Source organism: Mirounga leonina, unplaced genomic scaffold, assembly GCF_011800145.1.
Source record: "Mirounga leonina isolate KUSES-001 unplaced genomic scaffold, KU_Mleo_1.0 Mir_115, whole genome shotgun sequence".
Taxonomy (NCBI): domain Eukaryota; kingdom Metazoa; phylum Chordata; class Mammalia; order Carnivora; family Phocidae; genus Mirounga; species Mirounga leonina.
This window is the reverse complement of record NW_023270268.1, coordinates 32,469,316-32,493,240: the sequence shown is the minus strand read 5'-3', so window position 1 is coordinate 32,493,240 and position 23,925 is coordinate 32,469,316. Positions and strand designations below refer to the sequence as shown.

Below are 23,925 nucleotides of genomic sequence, written 5' to 3'. Positions count from 1 at the left end.
GGAGGAATAGGGGTATGAAATTCTTACAAGATAAATCCAGTCCCATATTCCTAGATCATTAGAGTCTTTCTCCCTCCATATGCCAAGGAAGCTTGGTCATCTCACCCTTTAAAGGCAACTTTTATCTCACTAACCAGGTAAGGTATAACAGTCATTTCTAGCTACATGAACTAACACGTTAAATCTGGAGTCTCCAGTAAGTGCACTCCTATCCATTAGTTTGGCCTGATGTAGCATTATATTTCATCCCCCTTGGTCAGTTGCTTTTAGAATTCACTATCACATGTAGCTCTTGAGTTTCTGTTGGGTATTTAAGCTCTTCCCTGCTGGGTCATTGTGTGTACTTGTCTTTCTGGAGCATATTGAGATTTGACCCTAGTTATGGATCTAGAGGTAATAGAGATGGTTGTGGGTCTTAATGAACATTCCCCTTCAAGGTTATCTGCCCACGTGAGATTATCAGAGATTTTTCAAGCCAGAGAAGGCTAGTGTTCTCAGACACTGGAAAGCAAGCTACTTTCACTGGTATTGGAGGCTCCCAATTATGAGTAGGGTGTGGGGAGGGAGGAATGGGGATAGGTTCAAAATTGTTAAGTTTCATGTAGGACAAACCAGTTTCAGGATTCTATTCTTTTCCTGATCCAGGTCCTAATTTTCAAATGAGAAACTTGATGAGACCGAATTCAACTGTTGTTGTAATTCAGCAACCTACACAATTCAATTTTTGCCTTGTTTGGGGCACCTGGGTGGGTCAGTCAGTTGGGCGTCTGCCTTCGGCTCAGGTCATGATCCTAGGGTCCTGGGATCGAGCCCCACATTGGGCTCTCTGCTCAGCAGGGAGCCTGCTTCTCTCTCTCCCTCTGCTGCCCCCCCTGCTTATATTCTCTCTTTCTCTCTGTGTCACATAAATAAATAATAAATTTTTGCCTTGATTTTCAGCAGTATCAGCCCCACACCTATAAGAAAGAAGATAATTCTTCTAGGGGAATCCTGGAAGCTCTCTGGTTCTCTCATTGTGACTGAGAGTTAATGGACTGAGCTTGACATTTTCTAAGTGCTCAAGTATACACAAAAGGATCTGTCTTATACTACTGTCCTTATAGTTATCATTACTGCCATAATGACAAATGCAGCAGCCACTTAAGCTTTCAGAGATATGCTTGAGTTGATGCTTCATCACAATGTACCACAGGTGATACCTTGATTGGTTTTCTGAAACTACTGCATGTCATAGATTACTAGTATCCCTTTTCCTTGGCGAGGAGCTCAGCCCTGTGCTTAATCCCAAGAGCATGACCAAACCAATCCCCAAATCTAATCTTGTTTATCTTTTGGAACCACTCCTGGGACCAGTTCTGAACCAATCTGGATTTAACCCAGAATCAGAAACCACACAGTTATTTGAATTGGTAAAATTATATGTAATTAATAAATTATGATAAAGGAATAACTATAAAGATGTAAAGATAACACTAAATGAGACTCTAGGGTTCAAAGACATTTCTCAAGGGAAGAAAGACTTGGATGTGCCCGTCCTCTTCCTCATAGTTGGGTTTGGACCTTGTTGGAGAAGGTGGTTTTGCAGCCTTTTGAATGACAGAGGGGTTCACTGGATTGCCTTAGCCAGAGCTGGTTCACATTTGCTAGGCAGCAGGAAGCAACATTCTGAGATATAGTCATGTTGACTATGGTAGACAGTATTACAGTGGAAGATGAGGCACTGCTGCCAGATGAGACTTGGAGCATGCCAGTGTCTGTGTTGGGAGGGCTGCATCAAGAGGGTAATCACCAATCCCAGGCTGGGGCACAAGAATACTGAAGAACTGCACACTCTTAGCATGAGGTTAAGATAGACCACCACTGATGGATTATGCAGCAAGAGTAAAAAACACAAAACTCTTAACATAGCAAAACCAGGAAGAGAAGTCCCCCTTCTTCCTTGAGTGTCCTTTCAAAGCCCTGTGCTAATAAAGCTTAACATAGTATTTGAAGGAGAAGTGCTTGTAAAGTCTAGTCCATTATTATAGAGCAGATACTGGTGGGGTAACTTTGGTGTTGAGGCACAATAAATTGGTAATTGTTGCGCAGAGGTTTTCCTCAGATGTTTGGTGTTTGCAGCTATTTGCTTATCTTAAGAGAGAGGCATTGAATGCAGATGGATGCTTTGTCTGTGGGAGTAGAGTTTGTATATGTTGTGTTTAATTATTGGTCCTGGTATTTATAAAATTTTCTCTTTTTCCTTGGAATTCATGAATTTTACCTGGCTATGCTTATATGTGTCATTTTCCCATTCTGTCAGAACTAGATAAGCCATGTTTTTGTTCAGATTTAAATCTTTTATTGGTCAGGTAGATTTTCCTCTTAAAATGATCAGCTTAATTGTGTTTCTTTTCATTCCTTGTTAAACACGTGTATATTTTATATCTCCTGTATACATCTGCCAAGTATTTTACCCCTTTCCTTATGAATTCCATTTGTATATTTTTCTTTTATCTTGAGATTCCCCCCCCCCCAAACTTCCAGGACATTAAATTCATTTTCCATAGTGATTATTCTTTCATTGAACCAATGAGTATTTAAATTTGAAAGTTTTTTATTTTTTAAACTTCGAGAATGTCCTTTCCATTCTTTAAATTTTCCATCTGTTTCAAATATACCCATCTTGGCTGATGAGTGAGTCTTATTTTGCTTTGACTTCTTAAGGCTTTTTTCAATTTGGATGGTCAAGTCAAAAATTAGGATCCCTCCTTTGGCACAAATTCATGTATAATAGGTGTTGTCATGGTCTCCATTCCTGTGAGTATCACATAACCAACAGTTCTGTTAGTTGGATAGTACTTTTCCAGCCTTAGGTATAGGAGGCAACTCAACTTATCCTAGTGTAGTCCCTTGCAGTTCCTCTGAGGCCAAGAATTTATAGCAGGCCTTCCTAGGACCACATACCTCAGGGCTTCTGCTATCCTAAAGAAGATTAAGTAATCTCTGAAGCCTCCAGTTTTTGAAGGAAGAAGAAGTAGCAGTCTTTGCAGGCTTTTGTTTTTTGCTTTTTGGTTTCCTTTTGGCTGGTATCTACCCATCTGACGCTTAGCTCAGAAAGTACTTAATTTTGTACTGTTTCTTTTATCTAACAACCCCTGCAAGAATCCATAGCCTTGATTGCATACTGCAGGCTTTGCTACCTTACTTGCCCTAGCAGTTGTTTTGTCCTAAATGGAAGTGTGATGACCATTATATCAAGAATTCATATTCAAGTTGTCATCTGCAGAATTTCTCAGACGAGAACTTCTGCAAGATAAATATCACAAATGCAAAGACATGTTATGAACCGGAGAAAAATATTACAAAAGCTTGACATTAAGAGGAATGATACTTAAAGTGTCATTTTAATTTTTCTCTACCATTTTATTTAGACATAATTATTACAGTATTCAGGCTTATATACTTGTTGGCAGTGTCTTTCTGTTTCAGAGCAGATAATACAAAACAAAAGAGAAAACTAAGATTAGTGTCAAGTGAAATTATGAAATATGCTGTGTATGGGACATAGTGTTTATTTGTCTGAAAAATGGCATTGAAGTAATATTATAATCTGTGATTCCATTCCTAACTGTGGAATAAAATCTGGCCTGTCATTAAAGGTCACACCATTTATCTGAGCTTAAAAACAAATTTCTCTGAATGTATGCAATAATATAATTGTGTAAAAGGGCAGTGATGGGATCACATTGGCCAGAAACCACAGTTAGTTAATACAGTAGGAATAGGAGTAGCAGTGAAAGAAATAGCATTACATGTGTAGGATCAGTCTGGTTTTTTCCCTTGAAGTGTTTACTTAAAAAAAAAAAAAGTCTTTGGAGAGCTCTGAAAACCCAAGAACATTTTAGCTTATACCTGAGGGTAAAATAACAGTCTAGTCTCATGGTGTAATAAAGAACTCTCAGTCTACCTGTGTAATATTTACATTTACATTCACAGAAAACATGTATATGATATTGCTAAAAGCTACATGGAAAAAATCATCTAGATATTAATTATTATATAGTCATTCTCACTTTGGAAGAGGGAGGGCCCTTCATTTAAGATTTCTAGGTAGGGTCTTTAGTTTACAATGTAGTGTGTTATCTTTGCCATCTGCTTGTCTTCCTCTGAAGCAAATGAATCTACTCTTAAGCAACACTATAGAATACTAATTCTCTGTGTCCTTGTCTGCTTAACCAAGGTCTTAATCAAATGGCCTGCGGAAAGAAGTATATTTATCTCCTAGAGTTTGAAGAATATGCACTCAGTGTACTGTGTAGAGATCCAGATTGAATTGATTGAGTTTTCTTTTAGTAAGTTTAGCTTATAAAAAGCTTAGAAGAAGATTTAAAACTCACTTTTAACTACAACATTGACAATTTTGTACCACATATTTGTATTTTCTCTTTGAACCTTGACTTTTGTTGTTGTTTTTGCTTTAGTTTTTCTTTCCCAGTTTTTAAAATGTTATTTTTCTAAATACCTCGAATTCTTTATATTATACTCTCCTCTATTATAATATGATAAAATTGTTACAGCAAATGTAATGATTTTTCTCATTTTACCCAAAGTGGTGATGTATAACTACCAAGCCTGAATTATAAAAATCTGCCATGTTTTTCTTTGTTTTCCTCTTTATCAGCTGGATATTGGTTTCTCAGGGTCAACCTTGGAAGCCTCTTATAGGGAATCCTAGAGCTTCTGTCAGCTTAGGTCCCAGAATGATTGTGTGACTTTAACTTATAATTCAGATATTCAAAAGCTGTGACCTTCTCTTTGAGAGACTGTAGGTATGTTACCAGAAGTGTTCTTTGTGGGGTGCCTGGCTGCCTCAGTCAGTAGAGTATGTGAATCTTGATCTTGGGGTTGTAAGTTCGAGCCCACGTTGGGTGTAGAGATTACTTAAAAAAAAAAAAAGGTGTTCTTACTGGTAATCTTGAAATTGTACTGCTTATCTTTCCCTACTCCTTAAATGAGGACAACTTATATTGAAATGTAGTAGGAGGGTGCCTGGGTGGCTCAGATGGTTAAGCGTCTGCCTTCGGCTCAGGTCATGATCCCAGGTCGCTGGGATTGAGTCCCACATAGGGCTCCCTGCTCAGCAGGGACTCTGCTTCTCCCTCTCCCTCTGCTGCTCCTCCTGCTTGTGCTCTCTCTCTCTCTGTGTGTATCAAATAAATAAATAAAATCTTCAAAAAAAAAAAAAGAAACGTAATAGTTTCTTAAGGTGGAAGCTTAAATCATTGAATTAGACCTTTTTTTTTGGTAAATATTTAAAGCTATATATTTCTCTCTAAATACTGTTTTAGACTAAGTTCTAAAAATCTGCATTCTACAGATTTTGATAATGTATTTTCTTCATAATGTGTTTCTTCATGATAAATTTACCATTTTATTATTATAAAATGCTTCTTTTAATATTTGTAATACTCCTTGTCTTGATTTCTACTTTTGTATGATAGAAATATAGTCATAATAGCTTTATTATAAAGTTTGCATGATATGTATTTTTTTCATTCTTTCAGTACAATCTGTCTGCTTCTATATGTAAAGTGTGTCTCTCGTAGATACTGTGTGATTGGGTCTTTTTATAGTCTGGATGGTCTTTGTCTTTCAAGAGGAATGTTTAGTCTATTGCTTCGTTTTGTTTTAGTTTTCTTAGTCTGAAAAGTTTTCATTTTGCTTTTATTTGAAAGATATTTTTTGCTGGATAAAAAATTCTGCATTTTTTTCCCCTCATTTTTATTGCGATACAGTTGACATATAACATTGTGTAAGTTTAAAGTGTGTAACTTTGATTTATTTGTATATTGCAAAATGATTACCACTATAGCATTAGCTAATAACACACCATCCCTTTGTATTATTTCCATTTGTTTTTTGTGGTGATAACATTTAATATTAAAGAGTACAGTATTATTAGCTGTAATCATCATTCTGTACATTATCCCCAGAACTTGTTAATCTTATAATTGGAAGTTTATATCTTTTGACTGATTCCTTCCCATTTCCCCTATCTTCCAGTCCCTGGTAACCACCACTCTATGTCTGTTTCTCTGAGTTTGGCTTTTTTTTAGATTCCCTGTATAAGTGAAATCATGCAGTATATTTTTTCTCTGTCTGACTTATTTCACTTAGCATTATGACTTGAAGGTTTATCCAGGTGGTTACAAGTGACAGGATTTCCTTCTTTCTCTTGGCTGAAAAGTATTCCAATGTATATATACTACATTTTCCTTATTCATTCATCCATTGATAGGCACTTAGGTTGTTCCATATTTTGGCCATTGTGGAAAATGATGCAGTGAACATGAGAGTGCAGCTATCTCTACAAGATCCCCCCACTTTTATGTTTATGTTTTTGATGTCACATTTACATTTTTTATATTGTGTGTTCATTGAAGTGATAGCTATTTTTAATATTTTTGTCCTTTAACTTTTATACTAAAGTAGTTAACACACTACCATATTATAATATTAGGGGTTCTGAATCTCTCCGTGTGCTATGTGTGTCATATATTATCATGGTCTTTTTAAAAGATTTTATTTATTTATGTGAGAGAGAGTGAGAGAGAGAGAGAGAGAGAGAGAGAGAAAGAACAAGGGGGGCGGGGAGAGGGAAAGGCAGACTCCCCACTGAGCAGGGAGCCTGACGGGGGTGCTCAATCCTGGGACTCCAGGATTGTGACCTGAGCCGAAGGCAGATACTTAACCAACTGAGCCACCCAGGAGTTCTGTATTTTGTCATGTTTTCATGTTAATAGTAGAGTCCTTTTGTTTCAGCTCAAATCTCTTTTCAGCATTTCTTGTAATGCAGGTTTAGTGGTGATGAATTCCCTCAACTTTTGTTTAGGGAAGGTCTTTATTTCACTTTCAGTTTTGAAGGACAGCATTACTAGGTAAAGTATTCTTGGTTGATAGTTTCTTTCTTTTAGCACTTTGAATTTATCTTTCCATTTTCTCCTGGCCTGCAAGGTATCTGTATCTTGTTTTGGGATCAGGGTAATGCTTGCCTCTTAAAGTGAGTTTGGTAAAGTTTTCTCCTCTTCTATTAGAAAGGATTTGTATTAATTCTAATTTGAATGTTTGGTAGAATTCACCAGAGAAGCTGACTCGTCCTGTAATGTTGTTTGTTAGGAGGCTTTTCATAACTTATTTAGTCTCCTTACTAGTAAGTGCAGGTGTTCTATTAGATAATGGTTCGGTCTCGGGAGTTTTTATTTTCTAAGAATTTATCCATTTTTTCTAAGTTGTCCAATTTCTTAGCATATGATTATTTATAGTAATATCTTAGGATCCTTTCTATTTCAGTGGTATCAGTCATAACATGTCTTAGGTCTGATTTTGAGTCATCTTTCTTGTAGATGAGTCCAGAGGTTTGTCAGTTTTGTTCATCTTTTCAAAGAAGCAGCTCTTAGTTTCATTGATCTTTTCTATTATCCTTTTAGTTTCTATTTCACTTATTTCTACTCTCATCTTTATTATTTCCTTCTAACTTTGGGCTTTGTTTTTTTTTTTTTTTTTCTAGTTCCTTTATGTATACAGTTAGGTTATATATTTGAGGTTTTTATTGTTTCTTGATATAAGCATTTATCACTGTGAGCTTCCCTCTTAGAACTGCTTTTGCTTCATCCCATAAATTTTGGTATGTTAAATTTACATTTTCCTGTGTTTCAAGGGAAGAAGAAAAGAATAGAGAAGAACTACAAAGATAGCCAGGAAATAAACAAAATGGCATTAAGTACATACTTATCAGTAATTACTTTAAAGGTAAATGGACTAAATTTGCAAATCAGAAGACATGGAGCAGCTGAATGGATAACAATAAGAAGATCCATCTACATGGTGAGAGACTCACCTTAGATATAAGGACTCACATGGCCTTAAATCAAAGGGATGGAAAAATGTATCCCATGCAAATGGAAACTATAAGAAAGCTGGATTAGCTATATTTACACCAGCCAAAATAGATTTTAAAAACAAGGATTGTAATATGAGACAACAAATCCTGTTACGTAATGATAAAGGGGTCAATCCAATAAGATGATACAGCATTTGTAAATATTTATGCACCCAACATAGGAGCACCTAAATATGTAAAGAAAATATTAAAGAGACCTAAAGGGAGAAATGTACAGCAGTCCAATAATAGTGGGGGACTTTAATACCCCACTTACATCAATTCATAGATCATTTATACAGAGTCAGTAAGGAAACCTTAAATGACAGGTTAGACTAAATAGTCCTAACAGATATTTGCAAGACATTTCATCCAAAAGAACAGAATACACATTCTTCTCAAGTTCACATGGAACTATTTTCCAAGACAGATCATGTGTTAGGCCAGAAAACAAGTCTTTTTTTTCTTTTAAACTTTTTTTTTAAGATTTTATTTATTCATTTGAGACACAGAGATACAGAGAGAGAGAGAGCATGAGCAGGGGGAGAGGCAGAGGGAGAGGGAGAAGCAGGCTCCCCACTGAGCCAGGAACCTAATGTGGGGCTCTATCCCAGGACCCCAGGATCATGACCTGAGCTGAAGGCAGACAATTAACCATCTGAGCCGCCCAGGTGCCCCCTGAAAACAAGTCTTAATGATGATCAAAATCATATCAAGCATATTTATTTTACGTACACAATAGTATGAAACTAGAAATTAATTACATGAAAACTGGAAAATCCATAAATATGTGGAGATTAAATATGCTGTTGAACAGTGTGTCAAAAGAAATCAAAAGAGAAATAAAAAAATAACTTGATCCAGGGCGCCTGGGTGGCTCAGTTGTTAAGCGTCTGCCTTCGGCTCAGGTCATGATCCCGGAGTCCTGGGATCGAGTCCCACATCGGGCTCCCTGCTCCGCGGGGGGCCTGCTTCTCCCTCTCCCACTCCCCCTGCTTGTGTTCCCTCTCTTGCTGTGTCTCTCTCTCTCAAACAAATAAATAAAATCTTTAAAAAAAAAAAAATAACTTGATCCATTATTTTTTAAAATAAGCTTTCTATATTTTCTTCTCATTTCGTTTTGGGACTCCAATGATGTATATGTTATTTCTTTTGTCAGTATGCCATAATTCCCATAAGCTTTCTTCATTCCTTGTCACTCTTCTTTTTGCTGCTATATTTAGATAATTTCATTTGATCTGTGTTCTAGCTTACTAATTCTCCCTTCAGCTTATTCAAGTTCATTGTTGAAACTCTTACTCAATTCTTCATTATACTCATTGTATTCTTTAGCTCCAGAATTTCCGTTGTGCTTTCTTACATTTTCTTTCTTTAACTTTTTATTTTGTTGTTATATATTTTTTCTGATATCTTTGTTTATCTGTGTTCTTTTGGACCTCTCTGATAAGGTGTATAATTTTTTTTTTTTAATTTTGGAATGCTTAATGAGTTTGCATGTCATCCTTGCATAGGGGCCATGCTCATCTCTGTATCATTTCAATTTAGTATATGTGCTGCAGAAGCAATCACCAAAAACTATTTTGAATTCTTTGTTCAGCAGTTTCTGGATCTGGATTTCTTTGGGCCAGTTACTGGAGGTATACCTCATTCCTTTTGTGGAGACAAAGTTCCTTGATTCTTCATAATCCTGAAGCTGTGCTTTCATGTCTATGCATTAAGAAGCAGTTACCTCTTCCATAAGGGGAGCCTTTTACCTGTGTGTGAGGGCACACTTAATCATGTGGTGACCTTTGGTCTACTGGTGTAGGGTAAGCAATGTGGCATGTGGGTCCAGGAAGGTGTGATGTCTTTTCGGTTCAGGCCACCATGTTTCACTGCATTGACAACCAGGTGGTTTTTAGTGAGCACTGTGGAAGATCTGTACTGGCTGCAAGGGCTGTTTGGGTCCTAAGCAACACCTCCAGTTTGTAACTAGGGACCAAGGCAGACAGTGATCGTGGCCAGAGCCAATGGGGTGCACACACTCAGCTGTGGTGGGTAGCTGGAGCTGTCTATGCAGTGGAAGAGACCTGCCTCAGACACAGTTATAGTAATAAGTATCAGTGCAGGTAGCAAGGACTAGAGCCAAATATGGGCTCACCAGTAGCTGTAGAGGCCCTGGCTGGCAGTGTGCTCTCCTGTGGTTGCATACTCCCTCCAGGCAAGCACCCTGTGGTGGAGGCCGTGGGTGGGGCTTGGTGGGTTGCAGTTGTGGGTACACAGCCTAGAGGAGCTGTACCTAGAGGTACAGATGGGCAAGGTGGACCCAGACAGTGACAGAAGGTAGGGCCTCCTGATCTGAGCCTACTAGCAGCTGCAGGGTTTCTTGGCTTTTGGTATACTCATCAGTGGCTGCCTATTTCGCTAGCCTTGTGCATGCATGCTGCAGTGGGAGGCCAGTGATGAGTGTTAGGTCAGTGGTACACAGCTAGAGGGGCTACCTCTGAGTGTGGGAACAGTGTTCAGTGATGGGGAAGTTGCACTAGGCTGGAGTCTTATACTCACCTAGCTGTAGAAGCTCAAATTGGCTGCTTATGTGGCTCATTGGCTCCTGTGGGGCTACAGAGGGACTCAGGTGACTGGTGTCTTACACTTCTGCAGCCATAGAGATGCTGCATGGGTGTGGGGCAGATCTGGTGGTAGCAGGGAAAGGTTTCAGGGAGAGACTCAGGCAGCTGGTTTCAGCCTACGGAAATACCTGTGGGGAGAAATCTGGCAAGATCTGCAGGAGTCCACAGTGGCTGTGCTAACCTTTGGCTTTGTCAGTGGTAAAATATGCCGAGTTTGTCTGTAGAGTAGGTCTCTGAACCATGATTGCTGCTGGTGCTTGTCTGCTATTAATAGCTTCTGCTTTTATTCCTTGTTCCTAGCTAGCTCAGTACATCTGTGGGTTGCTGATCTAGGGGTGAAACCAAAGGTGGGCTTCTGCACAGTGTCCTGCAAGGCTGGGGAACTGGTTGCTCACCATATTCTTCCTTTCCTAGCAAGAGGAACTCTTTTTAACTGGGAAGTTCCTTCTGAGCACTGTGAACTGGTGTTAGTTTGGGGGATGGGATTATGCATGCAAAATGAAGTTGCCTTCCTTCTCATGTGATGATTCTCATTTTTCTTATTGTTAAAATGTCCTAAGTGGACTCTAGAGGTCTCCTGGAGTTGTTGGTGGATTGCTGTCCATTTGTGGATCTTTGTGGGATCACAGGGAAGCTGGGTTTTTTCACCAAGTGATGGGCAGTTTTTTCTTTCCGTACTTTAAATACGTCTTTTCATTATCCCTTGGCTTTCATTCTTTTTGATGAGACATGTGCCATATTTCTTATCCTTTGGTCCCCTGTGTGTGTACCGTATGGCTACTTAAAAATATTTTCTCTAGTGAAGATTCCCCACAATGTGTCTTATGTGGTTTTCTGTTTTATCCTGTCCCCTAGGCTAAGCCAAGGCCTTATATATTACGAAATACTGTATAATCCAGCAACCTTGCCCATACTTGGCAGTGCCTCTAACAATCACCAATGTCTGCCAATTCAAGAAGGATTTATCTCTCTGGAGTTTAGTTCTTTAGATTCTTTGGCTTTTACCTTCTCTTTTAAAATGTTTCCTTTCAGGGCGCCTGGGTGGCTCAGTCGTTAAGTGTCTGCCTTCGGCTCAGGTCATGATCCCAGGGTCCTGGGATCGAGCCCCGCATCGGGCTCCCTGCTCAGCGGGAAGCCTGCTTCTCCCTCTCCCACTCCCCCTGCTTGTGCTCTCTCTCTCACTATGTCTCTCTCTGTCAAATAAATAAATAAAATCTTAAAAAAAAAATTTAAAATGTTTCCTTTCAGAAGAATAACAGATTATACCAGAATCATTTATTAAATTAACCACTCCTTTTCCTCAAAAATTGAAGTATCTCCTTTGTCATAGCTTAAGTTCTGTATATACCTGGATTTATTTCTGTGCTCTATTTTCTTATATTTTCTAGTCCTACATTAGATTTGATCTATATTAATTTTCAGTACTTTTATGTTAAATTTTAACATTTATAATGCTCAAGTCCCTGTTAACTAGTTTTATTCAGACTGTTTTTGGACTCCTCACATACAGCTGGTGGGATTATACATTCGTACTGTCACTTTGGGAATTAAAATTTGTTCACCATCTTCAGAGTGTTTTCACAATTATGGGCCTCATGTAGAAGTGGAGAAATGGCTTCCTCTTTAGCTTTGTGCCATACTTCCTTACCTTGGTCAGAAAGCATTTTTGCTTGAGCTGTGAGTTTTAAAATCACTTGACCTGCTTTATCCATTCCTTGTCCTCACCACCATTCTTAGCCAACATGTCCTTGACACATTATTCAGCAGAACTGAACCTTGAACAGATATCATGGTATTCTTTCTTTTTCTTTTTACCCTCTTCTACAACTGTAATATTCTTTCTAAAAATTTTCTGTTTACCTTCAAAGTAAAACCTTCCAGACACTAATGTGATGAGACAGAGAAACAGAGTGTTATATACATTAGCAATTAAAAAAAAGTCCTCTCTTTCACATGGAAGAAGGGAATGTGGTTGCTCTTCAGTAGAAGAGGTTATTAAAGAAGGCATATGCTCAACCAGAATGGTTAAATTAATAGTATTGATGATACATAGTATTGGTGAGGATGTGGAACACCCAATCTCATACATTGATAGATTTCATAAATTGCTGATGGAAGTATAATTTAGTACACTTGTTTTGGAAAATTGTAGGGCATTGTCTACTAACCATCTACACACATATGTTCTATGTTTTAATAAGTTTGCTACTGGACATATACACAACAGAAAAAAGTTTATGTCCATCACAGTATGTGTACAGTCATGTTTATGGCAATTTTATTCGTGATAGCCTTAAAATGGAAACAGTAGTCCTGTCCTTAAATAGTATAATGGATAATAAATTATGGTATGTTAATACAATCAGATGCTACCCAGCAGTGCAAAAAATTAAAGTACTAATACACATAAGAACTGATAAACTTTGATTAAAAGAAGTCAAACATAAAAGAGGATACTATTTATATGAATTTCAAAAACATGTCCATTGTTAAGGAATAATAGTTAAACCCTTTGAGCTGGGGATGGTTTTTGACTGGAAGGGAGCATCAGGGAGCCATTTCAGTTTTGGAAGTGTCTTATACTTTCATCTTGGTTAGGATTACACAGGTATATGTATTTGTAAAATTTCATCAAGGTGTAACTTAAGTTTCATACATCTTACTGTATATAATTGTATTTTCATATAAAAGTAAAAATTTATTTTAAAAGTGTTTAAAAATTGTCATACATTTTCTCTGATACCCTACCCCCACCCAGGGAAACCTCAAACTATATTGTCTACAAGTATGCTATATGGAATCACATTAAATCTGCCTAACAGTTTAGAAAGACTTTATTAGTAGAGCTTTAAGGCTTTTTTTTTTTTAAACTCCATATATGAAACTTATTTACGTGGTTTTCTATATCCTTTGAGTTTTTATAATTTTCCTCAATAATATTTATACCTTTCTTGAATTTATTCTTAGATAATTGTAGTTGTGAACACGCTGCTTATCCATTTATGTTTTTTATATATTGCCAATATCTAAAAGTTATTTTGTACAGGGCGCCTGGGTGGCTCAGATGGTTAAGCGTCTGCCTTCGGCTCAGGTCATGATCTCAGGGTCCTGGGATCGAGTCCCGCATCGGGTTCCCTGCTCAGTGCAGAGCCTGCTTCTCCCTCTCCCTCTGCCACTCCCTCTGCTTGTGCTCCTCTGTCTATCTCTCTGTCAAATAAATAAATAAAATCTTTAAAAAATAAATAAATAAATAAATAAATAAATAAATAATAAAAGTTATTTTGTACATTTATCTTTTGTCACCTGTCTTGTCAAATTTTTTCCATTATGAATCTTTTGAGTCACTTTAGTAGAGATTGTTAGCTATTTTTTTCAACTGTTGGGAGAATTTTCTTTATTAATATTTTACTCATTTTTGCTTTAACTAAAAACTTAAAACATCCTTGCCTTGTTCCTTTTTGAGTTGAAATGTCTTGAGCATTTCAACAAATATCTTAATCTTTATCTTCACCTTGTTTATGTATATTTCATCTAACTAGTTTTTCTAGGAGTTGTTCATTAAGCTTGGCTGCACAGTTTTATCAGATACCATTTTGAGATCTAGTAATATGATCATTTAATTTCTCTCCTTTACTTCATAAATTGAATTACTTGATTTCCTAATATTGACTCAGTTTTGCATTCTGACAAAAATGCATTTGGTTATATATGGTGTGTATTCTTTTTATGCAGTACTAATGGAATAGGTTTTTTGATATTTAGAAACTTTCTGAGTGTGTAAGTGTAATTAGCTTAGCTTTTGTGTTATTCTCACAGTGTGGTTTGAATATTGGTATCTATAGTTGCTTAATAATTATTGGACTTGTCAGATTTGTATAGTGGTCTAAACAGATTTTTGAAACCTAGTAACTCATCTTTTAAGTACCTTTGGAAATAAAGAAATCTTTAGTTTTATTTGGCTGCAGAGGAATGATTTCTTTAAGTGGACACACATAGATAAAATCACAAACTTTAAAAAAATTTATTTGCTGTTGTATTAGTTATTTTGAAGTTTTCATTTTCATATATTTTTTTTCCCTACAGTCCGTGGTGGATGACTGGATTGAATCATATAAACAAGACAGGGACATCGCACTTCTGGATTTAATCAACTTTTTTATCCAGTGTTCAGGATGTCGAGGTACATAATGTTGGGATAAATAATTACATTGAGTCTGTCAGTCCAACAGTGTCAAATTTACTTCACCTTTCTTTAGTTGTATATAATCCATCCTAGAACTATGACCTAATCTTTTTCTGATAAGGAAAATTATTGCTATTTAAGTATGTTTCATCTTGTTTTTGTTCAGTTTGGCTATGAAATAACAGATTTCTAAAAATTTATGAAATTTGAAGGAAATCGAAAATTCGTTTATGAATTTGTGAGTTGACTTTAGATCATAAGCTTTTATAAGTGATATTTACTGGTATTATTTGTGCCTATGCTCCATATTAGGAATTTTACTAGTTGCTAACATTCATTATTTTGTATCCTTGTCAGTGTTTTGGTCCTCATTGTATAGATGAAGTACTTGAAGCTTCAGTAATTTGCTTTAGGTAACATAAGTACCAGAATCAGGTTTCTTAAGGTTATCATTCATTGGAAGTCTGTAGACAGTATTTTTAAATAAAATACAATTTTGTTTTTATCATATTAATAGATAATTGATAGATATTTTTCTTCTCAGGAATAGATAAATCTGAACAGATTATAATGTGTTACATGGGGGAAATCAGTTTGTAAATCAGCATTCTTTGCCTTTCAGCGCAGAAAGTACAGTGATCTTTTATTAAGATCACTAATACAGTTGATTTCTTGAAGGCTTTCTTATTTTTTTTTTTTTTTAAGATTTTATTTATTTATTTGAGAGAGAGAATGAGATAGAGACAGAGAGAGCATGAGATGGGGGAGCGTCAGAGGGAGGAGCAGACTTCCCGCTGAGCAAGGAGCCCGATGCGGGACTCGATCCTGGGACTCCAGGATCATGACCTGAGCCGAAGGCAGTCGCCCAACCAACTGAGCCACTCAGGCACCCAAGGCTTTCTATTTCTGTTTGTCACTCACAGTATTGACAAAAGTAGTTTATCAAATATTTACAGAACACCTATCTTGTACTAAGCATGTACATTCCTCTTCAGAGTATACACATGTTATCAAGACAATCTCTGCAATATTAGAGTATTTGTAATTTTCAAAGGAGGCTTAATTACAAGGAGCAGAGAGGGAAATATACCAGTAGTTCAGTAAAGTGCTCACCACTGCCATCTTAAGAATAACAGCACTGGTTATAATTTAACGACAATTTAATAAGTGTTATGCTTTGTGTTTTACATGCATTTGCTCATTTAATATATTGGTTACATAGTCAGATCAGGCAGTTCGTGATTTTTATAGATCAGGAAACTGAGAATAAACTGCTGAGGTAAGTTTTTGGACATCATACAGTTAGTTTAAGTGCCAAACTCAAGATTCAAAGCCAGGCTTGTCTCAATCTGGAGTCTGTGTCCCTAAGGACAAGATACTATGGTAGTAGCAAAGAGGGGCTTCTGATTTAGCGCAGGCTTTGTATCTCTATGTATGTGTAAATGTCAGAGTATTTGTAAGAAAGTGCATCTCAGGGGAAGAAAGTCTGTGGTGAGACTGAGGCTGAGGAAGAGAAAGGTAAAGGGGACGAGAAAGGCCAAAGTTAACAGATCATGTATAAATGCTTCAAGACAAGAAAGCAGGGTACACTCTTGGACATAAATAGAGGTTAAACATGAATCTGAGAGCATTGAGATTGGTGGAGAGTGGCAGGAGATTATGCTATTTGGAGGAAGGTGACTTTGTTAATTTTGTAGCCTTAAAATGGTGGGTATAAGGCAATCACTGAATGATGTACTTTAAATGTATTATCTAATCTATGTTAAATGTTCTCTTGGATTTGGTTTTGATTTTAAAACAACTGGTAATCTTTAATTTTTTTCCTTTTTTAATTCATTCCCAGTTTTCAAAAGACCAGAAAGCTTTAGAATATCTAAAGCAAAAAGTCTTTACCACTTCCTGCCTTCCCATCTGTCTCCACAGAGTTAACTGCGTTTAACTACTTAGTTGTATATTCATCTGTCTGTTGTCATTATTTATCTAATTTCTGTATGTATAAGTAGGAATATATATTTTCCTTCCCCACCACTCTCATACAAAAGATACTTATGTATAGGGAGCTTTGTTAACACAGCATCATAGCATTCCTTTGTGTGTGTTGTGTGTATAATAATTTAGTTAAACTAGTCTTCTATTAAAAGACCATTGCATTATTTGTAGTCTTTTGCTGTTACAAACAGTACTGTAATGAGTAATTTTGTGTATACCTTATTTGCTCTTTGTGGAAGAATGTCTGTGGGAAAATGTATTTGTAAAATTATATCAGATATTGCCTAACTTCTATAGGAATTGTACTCATTTTTGCTCGCATTAGTAATACATGAGGATGTTGCTTCTTGGTCTTTTCAACAAAGTGTTTTTATCAAATTTTGGGGTCGGTCTTATGAATGATGTAAAAATGATGTGCCAGTGTGATTTTTTTTTTTAAATAGAGGTGAAATTCACTTAACATACAATTAGCCTATTTATTAATTTATTACAGTTAACCATTTTAAACTGTACAGTTCAGCAACTTTTAGCATGTTCACAATGTTGAATGTTGTGCAACCACTTCTCTCTAGTATCAAAAGTTTTCATCACTCCAGGAGAGTACCTTGTATTTATTAAGTTAATCATTCCCATTTTCTTGTCCTCCTTCAGTCCTTGGCAAATTCTAATCTGCTTTCTGTTCCTGTAGATTTGCCTGTTTTGGTCATCTTAATTATAAAAGTAGTTCTACAACATCTGACCTTTTGTGTCTGATTTCTTTAACTTAACCATAATGTCTTCAAGGTTTATCAAGGTAGTACCATATATCTATAATTCATTCCTTTTAATGGCTGAATAACGTTGTGGCATAGATCACAATTTTTAAATTTATTCATCTGTTGATGGATATTTGGATTATTTCCACCTTTTGGTTATTGTGAATATTGCTGCTCTAAACATTTATGAACAAATTCTGTTTGAGTACTTTTTTCTTGAGTTTGGGGGGGTAAATATGTAGGAGTGGAATTGCTGGATCCTATGGTAATTCTATTTTCCTTTTTAGGGAACCATCAAATTGTTACCCACAGCAGCTGTAGCATTTTATGTTCTTCCAAAAAATGTTATAAGGATTCTTATTTCTTCACCTCCTCTCCATATTGTTTCCCACAGTGGCTGCACCAGTTTATATTCCCACCAATTGTGCACTATGGTTCCCTTTTCTCCACATCCTTGCCAACACTTGCTATTTTCCAATTTTTTTATTTTAAGTGTCCTAGTATGTATGGAGTGGTATCTTGTAGTGGTTTTGATTTGTGTTTCCTTAATTATCAGTGATCTTGAACACATTTTCATGTGTCTGTTGGCCATTTGTATATCTTCTTTAAAGAAATGTGTATTCAAGTCCTTTGTTCATTTCTAAATTAGTTTTCCTTTTGTTGTGCATTGTTTATAGAGTTCTGTATATATTTTGAATACTAAGCCCTCCTCAGATATATAACTTAGAACTACTTCCTTCCCATTTTGTAGCTTGTCTTTTCACTTCCTTAAAGATGTCCTTTTGTGCTCAAAAGTTTTAAATTTTAATTTAGTCTTTTCCATCTGTTTTTTATTTTTTTGCTCCTGCTTTTAGTGTCAAATCTAAGAATCCATTGCTAAATAAAAGGGCATGAAGATTTATCCCTATATTATTTTTCAAATAGAGACAGTCCCCAACTGATTATGGTTCAACTTGTGATTTTTTTTTAAATCTGTTTTTAAAGATTTTATTTATTTTAGAGGGAGAGGGGCAAAGAGAGAGGGATAGACAGTCTTATACAGACTCTGCACTGAGCATAGAGCGTAACGTGGAGCTTGATCTCATGACCCTGAGATCACGACCTGAACTGAAACCCAAGAGTTCCATGCTTAATCTACTGCGCTGCCCAGGCACCCCTCAACTTGTGATTTTTTTTAACTCTACAATGGTACAATAATATGCATTCAATAGAAACTGTACTTCGATTTTTGAATTTTGACCTTTTCTTGGGCTTAGAGATATGTGATAGGATGCTGTCTCCTGATACTGGGCATAAGCAGTGAGCCACACCTACCAGCCAGTACACTCACAACCATTCTTTACCTCTACAATCATTCTGCTTTTCACTTTCAGTACAGCATTCAGTAAATTACATGAAGTATTCAACACTGTATATAAAATAGGCTTTGTATTAGATGATTTTACCCAACTGTAGGCAATGAAGTGTTCTGAGCACACTTAAGGGAGGCTAGACTAAGCTGTGATACTCAGTGGGTTGGATGTATTAAGTGCATTTTTGATTTAATATTTTTAACTTATGTACAATGGGCTTATCAGGTTGTAACCCCATCATAAGTGAAGGAAAATCTGTAGTTTTACAGTTTTAACTTTATAATTAGGTTGTTGATTGTTAATTTTTGTATATGGATGATTTTAATTTATATTTCTCTTAAAAGTGAGGCTTGAGAGCTATTTCTGTTACTTTTTCTTTCAATTCTCTGTTCCTTTCCCTTGCCGGTTTCCCTTTCTAGCATCTTCTTTGTTTCTGAAGAGGCATTTGAAAAAATGGATTTTAGAACATTTTGATAAAAGTCATAGAATGGTCTTTTCTTAATATGATTAACGAAGAAGGCACACTGTCCTTTCACATCAGTGGAATATAATAAAAATCCAGAAATATACCCAAACACTAATGAAAATTTAGTGAGTGTATCTTAAAACATATGAAAGAAGAGAAAGGCAAATTGCATCTACACTGAGATATCATTTTTCACCTATCAGATTGATAAATTTAAAAATTACAAAAATACTGTGTTGGTTAAGCTATCAGAAAATAGACATTGTTACATTGTTTCCTGGAATAAAAATTGATACATCTCTGATGGAAAGAGATTTGGCAGTATCTACCAAAACTACATTTGTTTTTATCTAGCCATCCTACTTGTGTAAATTTGCCATGAAGATATACCTCCAGAACTAAGAAAATAAAGGCACAGGGTTACTTAATACAATATTATTTGCTATTGTAAAATGTTGGAAACAACCTAAACACTCATATATAGGAGAATGATTAAATAAATTGTCATAGAGGTACACAATGGAGGTCCACGTCAGGCTCCCCTCAAGGCTCCCCTTCTCCCTCTCCGTCTGCCTGCTGCTCCCCCTACTTGTGCTCTCTCTCTGTCAAATAAAATAAAATCTTAAAAAAAAAATTCCAGGGGCAACTGGATGGCTCAGTCATTGAGCGTCTGCCTTTGGCTCAAGTCATGATCCCAGTGTCCTGGGATCGAGCCCCACATCGGGCTCTCTGTTCAGCGGGAAGCCTGCTTCTCCCTCTTCCACTCCCCCTGCTTGTGTTCCTGCTCTCACTCTCTCTCTCTCTCTGTGTCAAATAAATAAATAAAATCTTTAAAAAAATAAAAATAAAATAAAACGAGTCTCTTGCAGGCAGCATATCGATGGGTCTTGTTTTTTTATCCAATCTGATACCCTGTGCCTTTTGATTGGGGCATTTAGCCCATTTACATTCAGGGTAACTATCGAAAGATAGGAATTTAGTGCCATTGTATTGCCTGTAAGGTGACTGTTACTGTATATTGTTTGTGTTCCTTTCTGGTCTATGTTGCTTTTAGACTCTCTCTTTGCTTAGAGGACCCCTATCAATATTTCTTGTAGGACTGGTTTTGTGTTTGCAAATTCCTTTAGTTTTTGTTTGTCCTGGAAGCTTTTTATCTCTCCTTTTATTTTCAGTGACAGCCTAGCTGGATATAGTATTCTTGCCTGCATATTTTTCTCGTTTAGTGCTCTGAATGTATCATGCCTGTCCTTTCTGGCCTGCCAGGTCTCTGTGGATAGGTCTGCTGCCAATCTAATATTTCTACCATTGTAGGTTACAGAACTCTTGTCCTGAGCTGCCTTCAGGATTTTCTCTTTTTCTCTGAGACATGTAAGTTTTACTATTAGATGTCGGGGTGTTGACCTATTTTTATTGATTTTGAGAGGGGTTCCCTGTGCCTCCTGGATTTTGATGCCTGTTTCCTTCTCCAAATTAGAGAAGTTCTCTGCTGTAATTTGCTCCAGTATACCTTCTGCCCCTCTCTCTCTTTCTTCTTCTTCTGGGATTCCAATTATTCTAATATTGTTTCATCTTTTGGTATCACTTATCTGTTGAATTCTGCCCTTGTGATCCAGTAGTTGTTTATATCTTTTTCTCAGCTTCTTTATTCTCCACCATTTTGTCTTCTATATCACTAATTCTCTCTTCTGCCTCATTTATCCAATGCATCTCATTAATAGCCTTTTTAATTTCGACTTGGTAGATTTTAGTTCTTTTATTCCTCCAGAAAGGGATTCTCTGGTATCTTCCATGCTTTTTTCAAGCCCAGCTAATATCTTTATAATCGTCATTCTGAAATCTAGTTCCAACATCTTACTAATGTCCATATTGATTAGGTCCCTGGCAGTCGGTATTGCTTCTTGTTCTTTTTTTTTGAAGTGATTTTTTCCATCTTGTCATTTTGTCCAGAGGAGAATAGATGAATGAGAGAACAAAATGCTAACAGGGTAACAACGACCCCAGAAAAATATACACTAAACAAATCAGAAGAGACCCGAAACCACGGGGAAAAGAAAGGGAAATAAAGAAAAAAAAAAAAAAAGAATATGATCAAATATGATCAGACTGGTGAATAGATCAGTGCCACACACTAGATTTTGGGCATATTCTTGTCTGTTAGAAGACAACGGCCTCCCAAAATTTTAAAGAAAGAGAAACTTGTCTATGTACAAAAATAAGGGTAAGTACAATGAAGGGATGGAATATGACTCTAAAGTTGAAAATTATAAAAGATTTTATAAATGGAATTGATAAGTTTGTTGAAAAAAGAAGAGAAATTAAAAAAAGGGGGGGGGAGAGAGTGTGATCAGGCAAGAGATGAGAACAAAGCCATACACTAGAGATTTAGGGTATATTTTGGTCTATTAGAAGAAACTGTATCCCAAAATTTTAAAGAGAGAACACTTACATATATATATAAAAAATAAAGTTAACTACAATGAAGGGATAGAATATGACTCTAAAAACGAAAAATAAAAAAGATTTTTAAAAAAAGGCTTGATAAGTTGTTGGTTGAAAAAGGGAAAGAGAAAAAATTTAAAATTAGGATAAGAAAAAAAAGAAAATTAAAAAAATTAACTTTGAAAGACTAAAGAATCATGGGGAAAAAAGCCATGAATTCTATGTATTGTATTCCCCTAGCACTGGAGTTCTGCCATTTTCATTGATCGGTAAACTTGGTCTTGGGGGCTGTTCTTGCTGATCTTCTGGGGGAGGGGCCTGTTGCCGTGGTTCCCAAATGTCTTTGCTGGAGGCGGAATTGCCCCGCCCTTGCTGGGGCCAGGCTAAGTAATCTGCTCGGGTTTGCTCTCGGGAGCTTTTGTTCCCTGAAAGCTTTGCATACAGCTTTGGAGCATGAGAAGGAAAATGGGGGCCTCCGAATCTCCGCCCTGGAGGAGCAACGAACTCGGTGCCTCACTCCTTAGTGTGCCCCCAGAGAAAAGCAGTCAGTCACTCCTGTCTCCCCAGTCTCCGGCTGCGCTCCATACTCTCCCAGCCTGTGACTGAGAGTTTCTTTCTTTCTTTTTTTTTTTAATTTTTTATTGTTATGTTAATCACCATACATTACATTCATGAGTTTTTGATGTAGTGTTCCATGATTCATTGTTTGTGCATAACACCCAGTGCTCCATGCAGAATGTGCCCTCCTCAATACCCACCACCAGGCTAACCCAAGCTCCCACCCCCTCCCCTCTAAAACCCTCAGTTTGTTTTTCAGAGTCCATCATCCCTCATGGTTCATCTCCCCCTCCCATTTCCCCCCCTTCATTCTTCCCCTCCTGCTATCTTCTTTTTTTTTTTTTTTCTTAACGTATATTGCATTATTTGTTTCAGAGGTACAGATCTGTGGTTCAACAGTCTTGCACAATTCACAGCGCTCACCATAGCACATACCCTCCCCAGCGTCTTATCACCCAGCCACCCCATCCCTCCCACCCCCCACCCACCCCCACTCCAGCATGACTGAGAGTTTCTATCTCAGACACACGACCCCATTTGGACTTTACAAACCCAGTAAATTCCTTTGGTGCGCTCCTGCGCCGCTCCTCCCGGGGGAGGAAGGGGAGTCTCCCTGTATCTGCTGCTTCTTGGGTCCCTGCTGTAAGAGTAGTGGCCCAGCTGTGCCACGGAGCACGGTTTATGGCAACCCCGAGCTGAGAGCCCACTCCTTGACTCCGTCTTTGCAGCTGGCTTCCCCGATCCGATACCTGGGAGCTCTGCTGCACTCAGGCACCCCCGGTACACTGTTCCAGGGGGGGGTTCAACCCCCCGCTTAGTCACTGGAGCGACGTCCCTCAGTGGGGCCAACTTCTAAAAGTTCCGATTTTGTGCTGGGCTGCTATATCACTTGCCAGTAGCTGGTTCCCTCCTCCCATGGTCTGTATTTCCAAATATCGCCATGGATTCACTTCTCTGCACATCCTACCTTCTAGAAAGTGGTCGCTTTTCTGTTTAAAGAGTTGCTATTTTTTTCTTCAATCTCCTTTTGAGTTTGTAGGTGTTCAGAATGGTTTGATACCTATCTCGGTGAATTCCTGGGACCAGACGAAATTTAGGTCTCCTACTCCTCTGCCATCTTGCTCCTCCCCCCTCTATTTTTAATTTTTTGAGGAACCTCCACACCATTTTCCTAAGTGGCTGTACCAACTCGCATTCCCACCAACAGTGTAAGAGGGTTCCCCTTTTTTCACAACCTCTCCAACATTTGTTGTTTCTTGCCTTGTGAACTTTTGCCATTCTGACTGCTGTAAGGTGGTATCTCAGGGAGGTTTTGATTTGGATTTCCCTGATGGCTAATGATGAACATTTTTTCATGTGTCTGTTAACCATTTCTATGTCTTCTTTGGAGAAGTGTCTGTTCACCAAACATTTTAAAAAGAGTTAATACCTATCCTTCCCAAATTATTCCAAAATATTCAGAAGGAAAAAACAAGGTTTCTAAATTCATTCTCCAAGACCAGCATCACATATATACCAAAACCAGACAAAGACACTAAAGAAAATTACAGGCCAATATCCCTGATGGATATATATGTAAAAATCCTGATCAAAATATTAGTAAACTGAGTTCAAAAATATATTAAAAGGATCATTCACTATAATCAAATGGAATTT

The 23,925-nt window shown here is 37.2% G+C and overlaps 1 protein-coding gene and 1 non-coding gene across 4 annotated transcripts in view; one reads left to right on the top strand and one right to left on the bottom strand.

Moving 5' to 3' along the window:
• STAG1 (stromal antigen 1) overlaps positions 1-23,925 on the top strand; it is a 409,713-nt gene that overhangs the window by 162,101 nt on the left and 223,687 nt on the right. For 2 of the 3 annotated variants that reach the window (XM_034995271.1, XM_034995264.1), the window contains exon 5: positions 14,611-14,707. In XM_034995271.1, the coding sequence (XP_034851162.1) occupies positions 14,611-14,707 (97 nt within the window). Of the gene's footprint in view, positions 1-7,734; positions 7,864-14,610; positions 14,708-23,925 lie in introns of those variants that run through there. The other variant, XM_034995275.1, reaches the window with a different exon arrangement.
• LOC118007170 lies at positions 9,385-9,487 on the bottom strand. Its single transcript, XR_004678303.1, has one exon. It is a non-coding gene; the product is annotated as a U6 spliceosomal RNA (small nuclear RNA).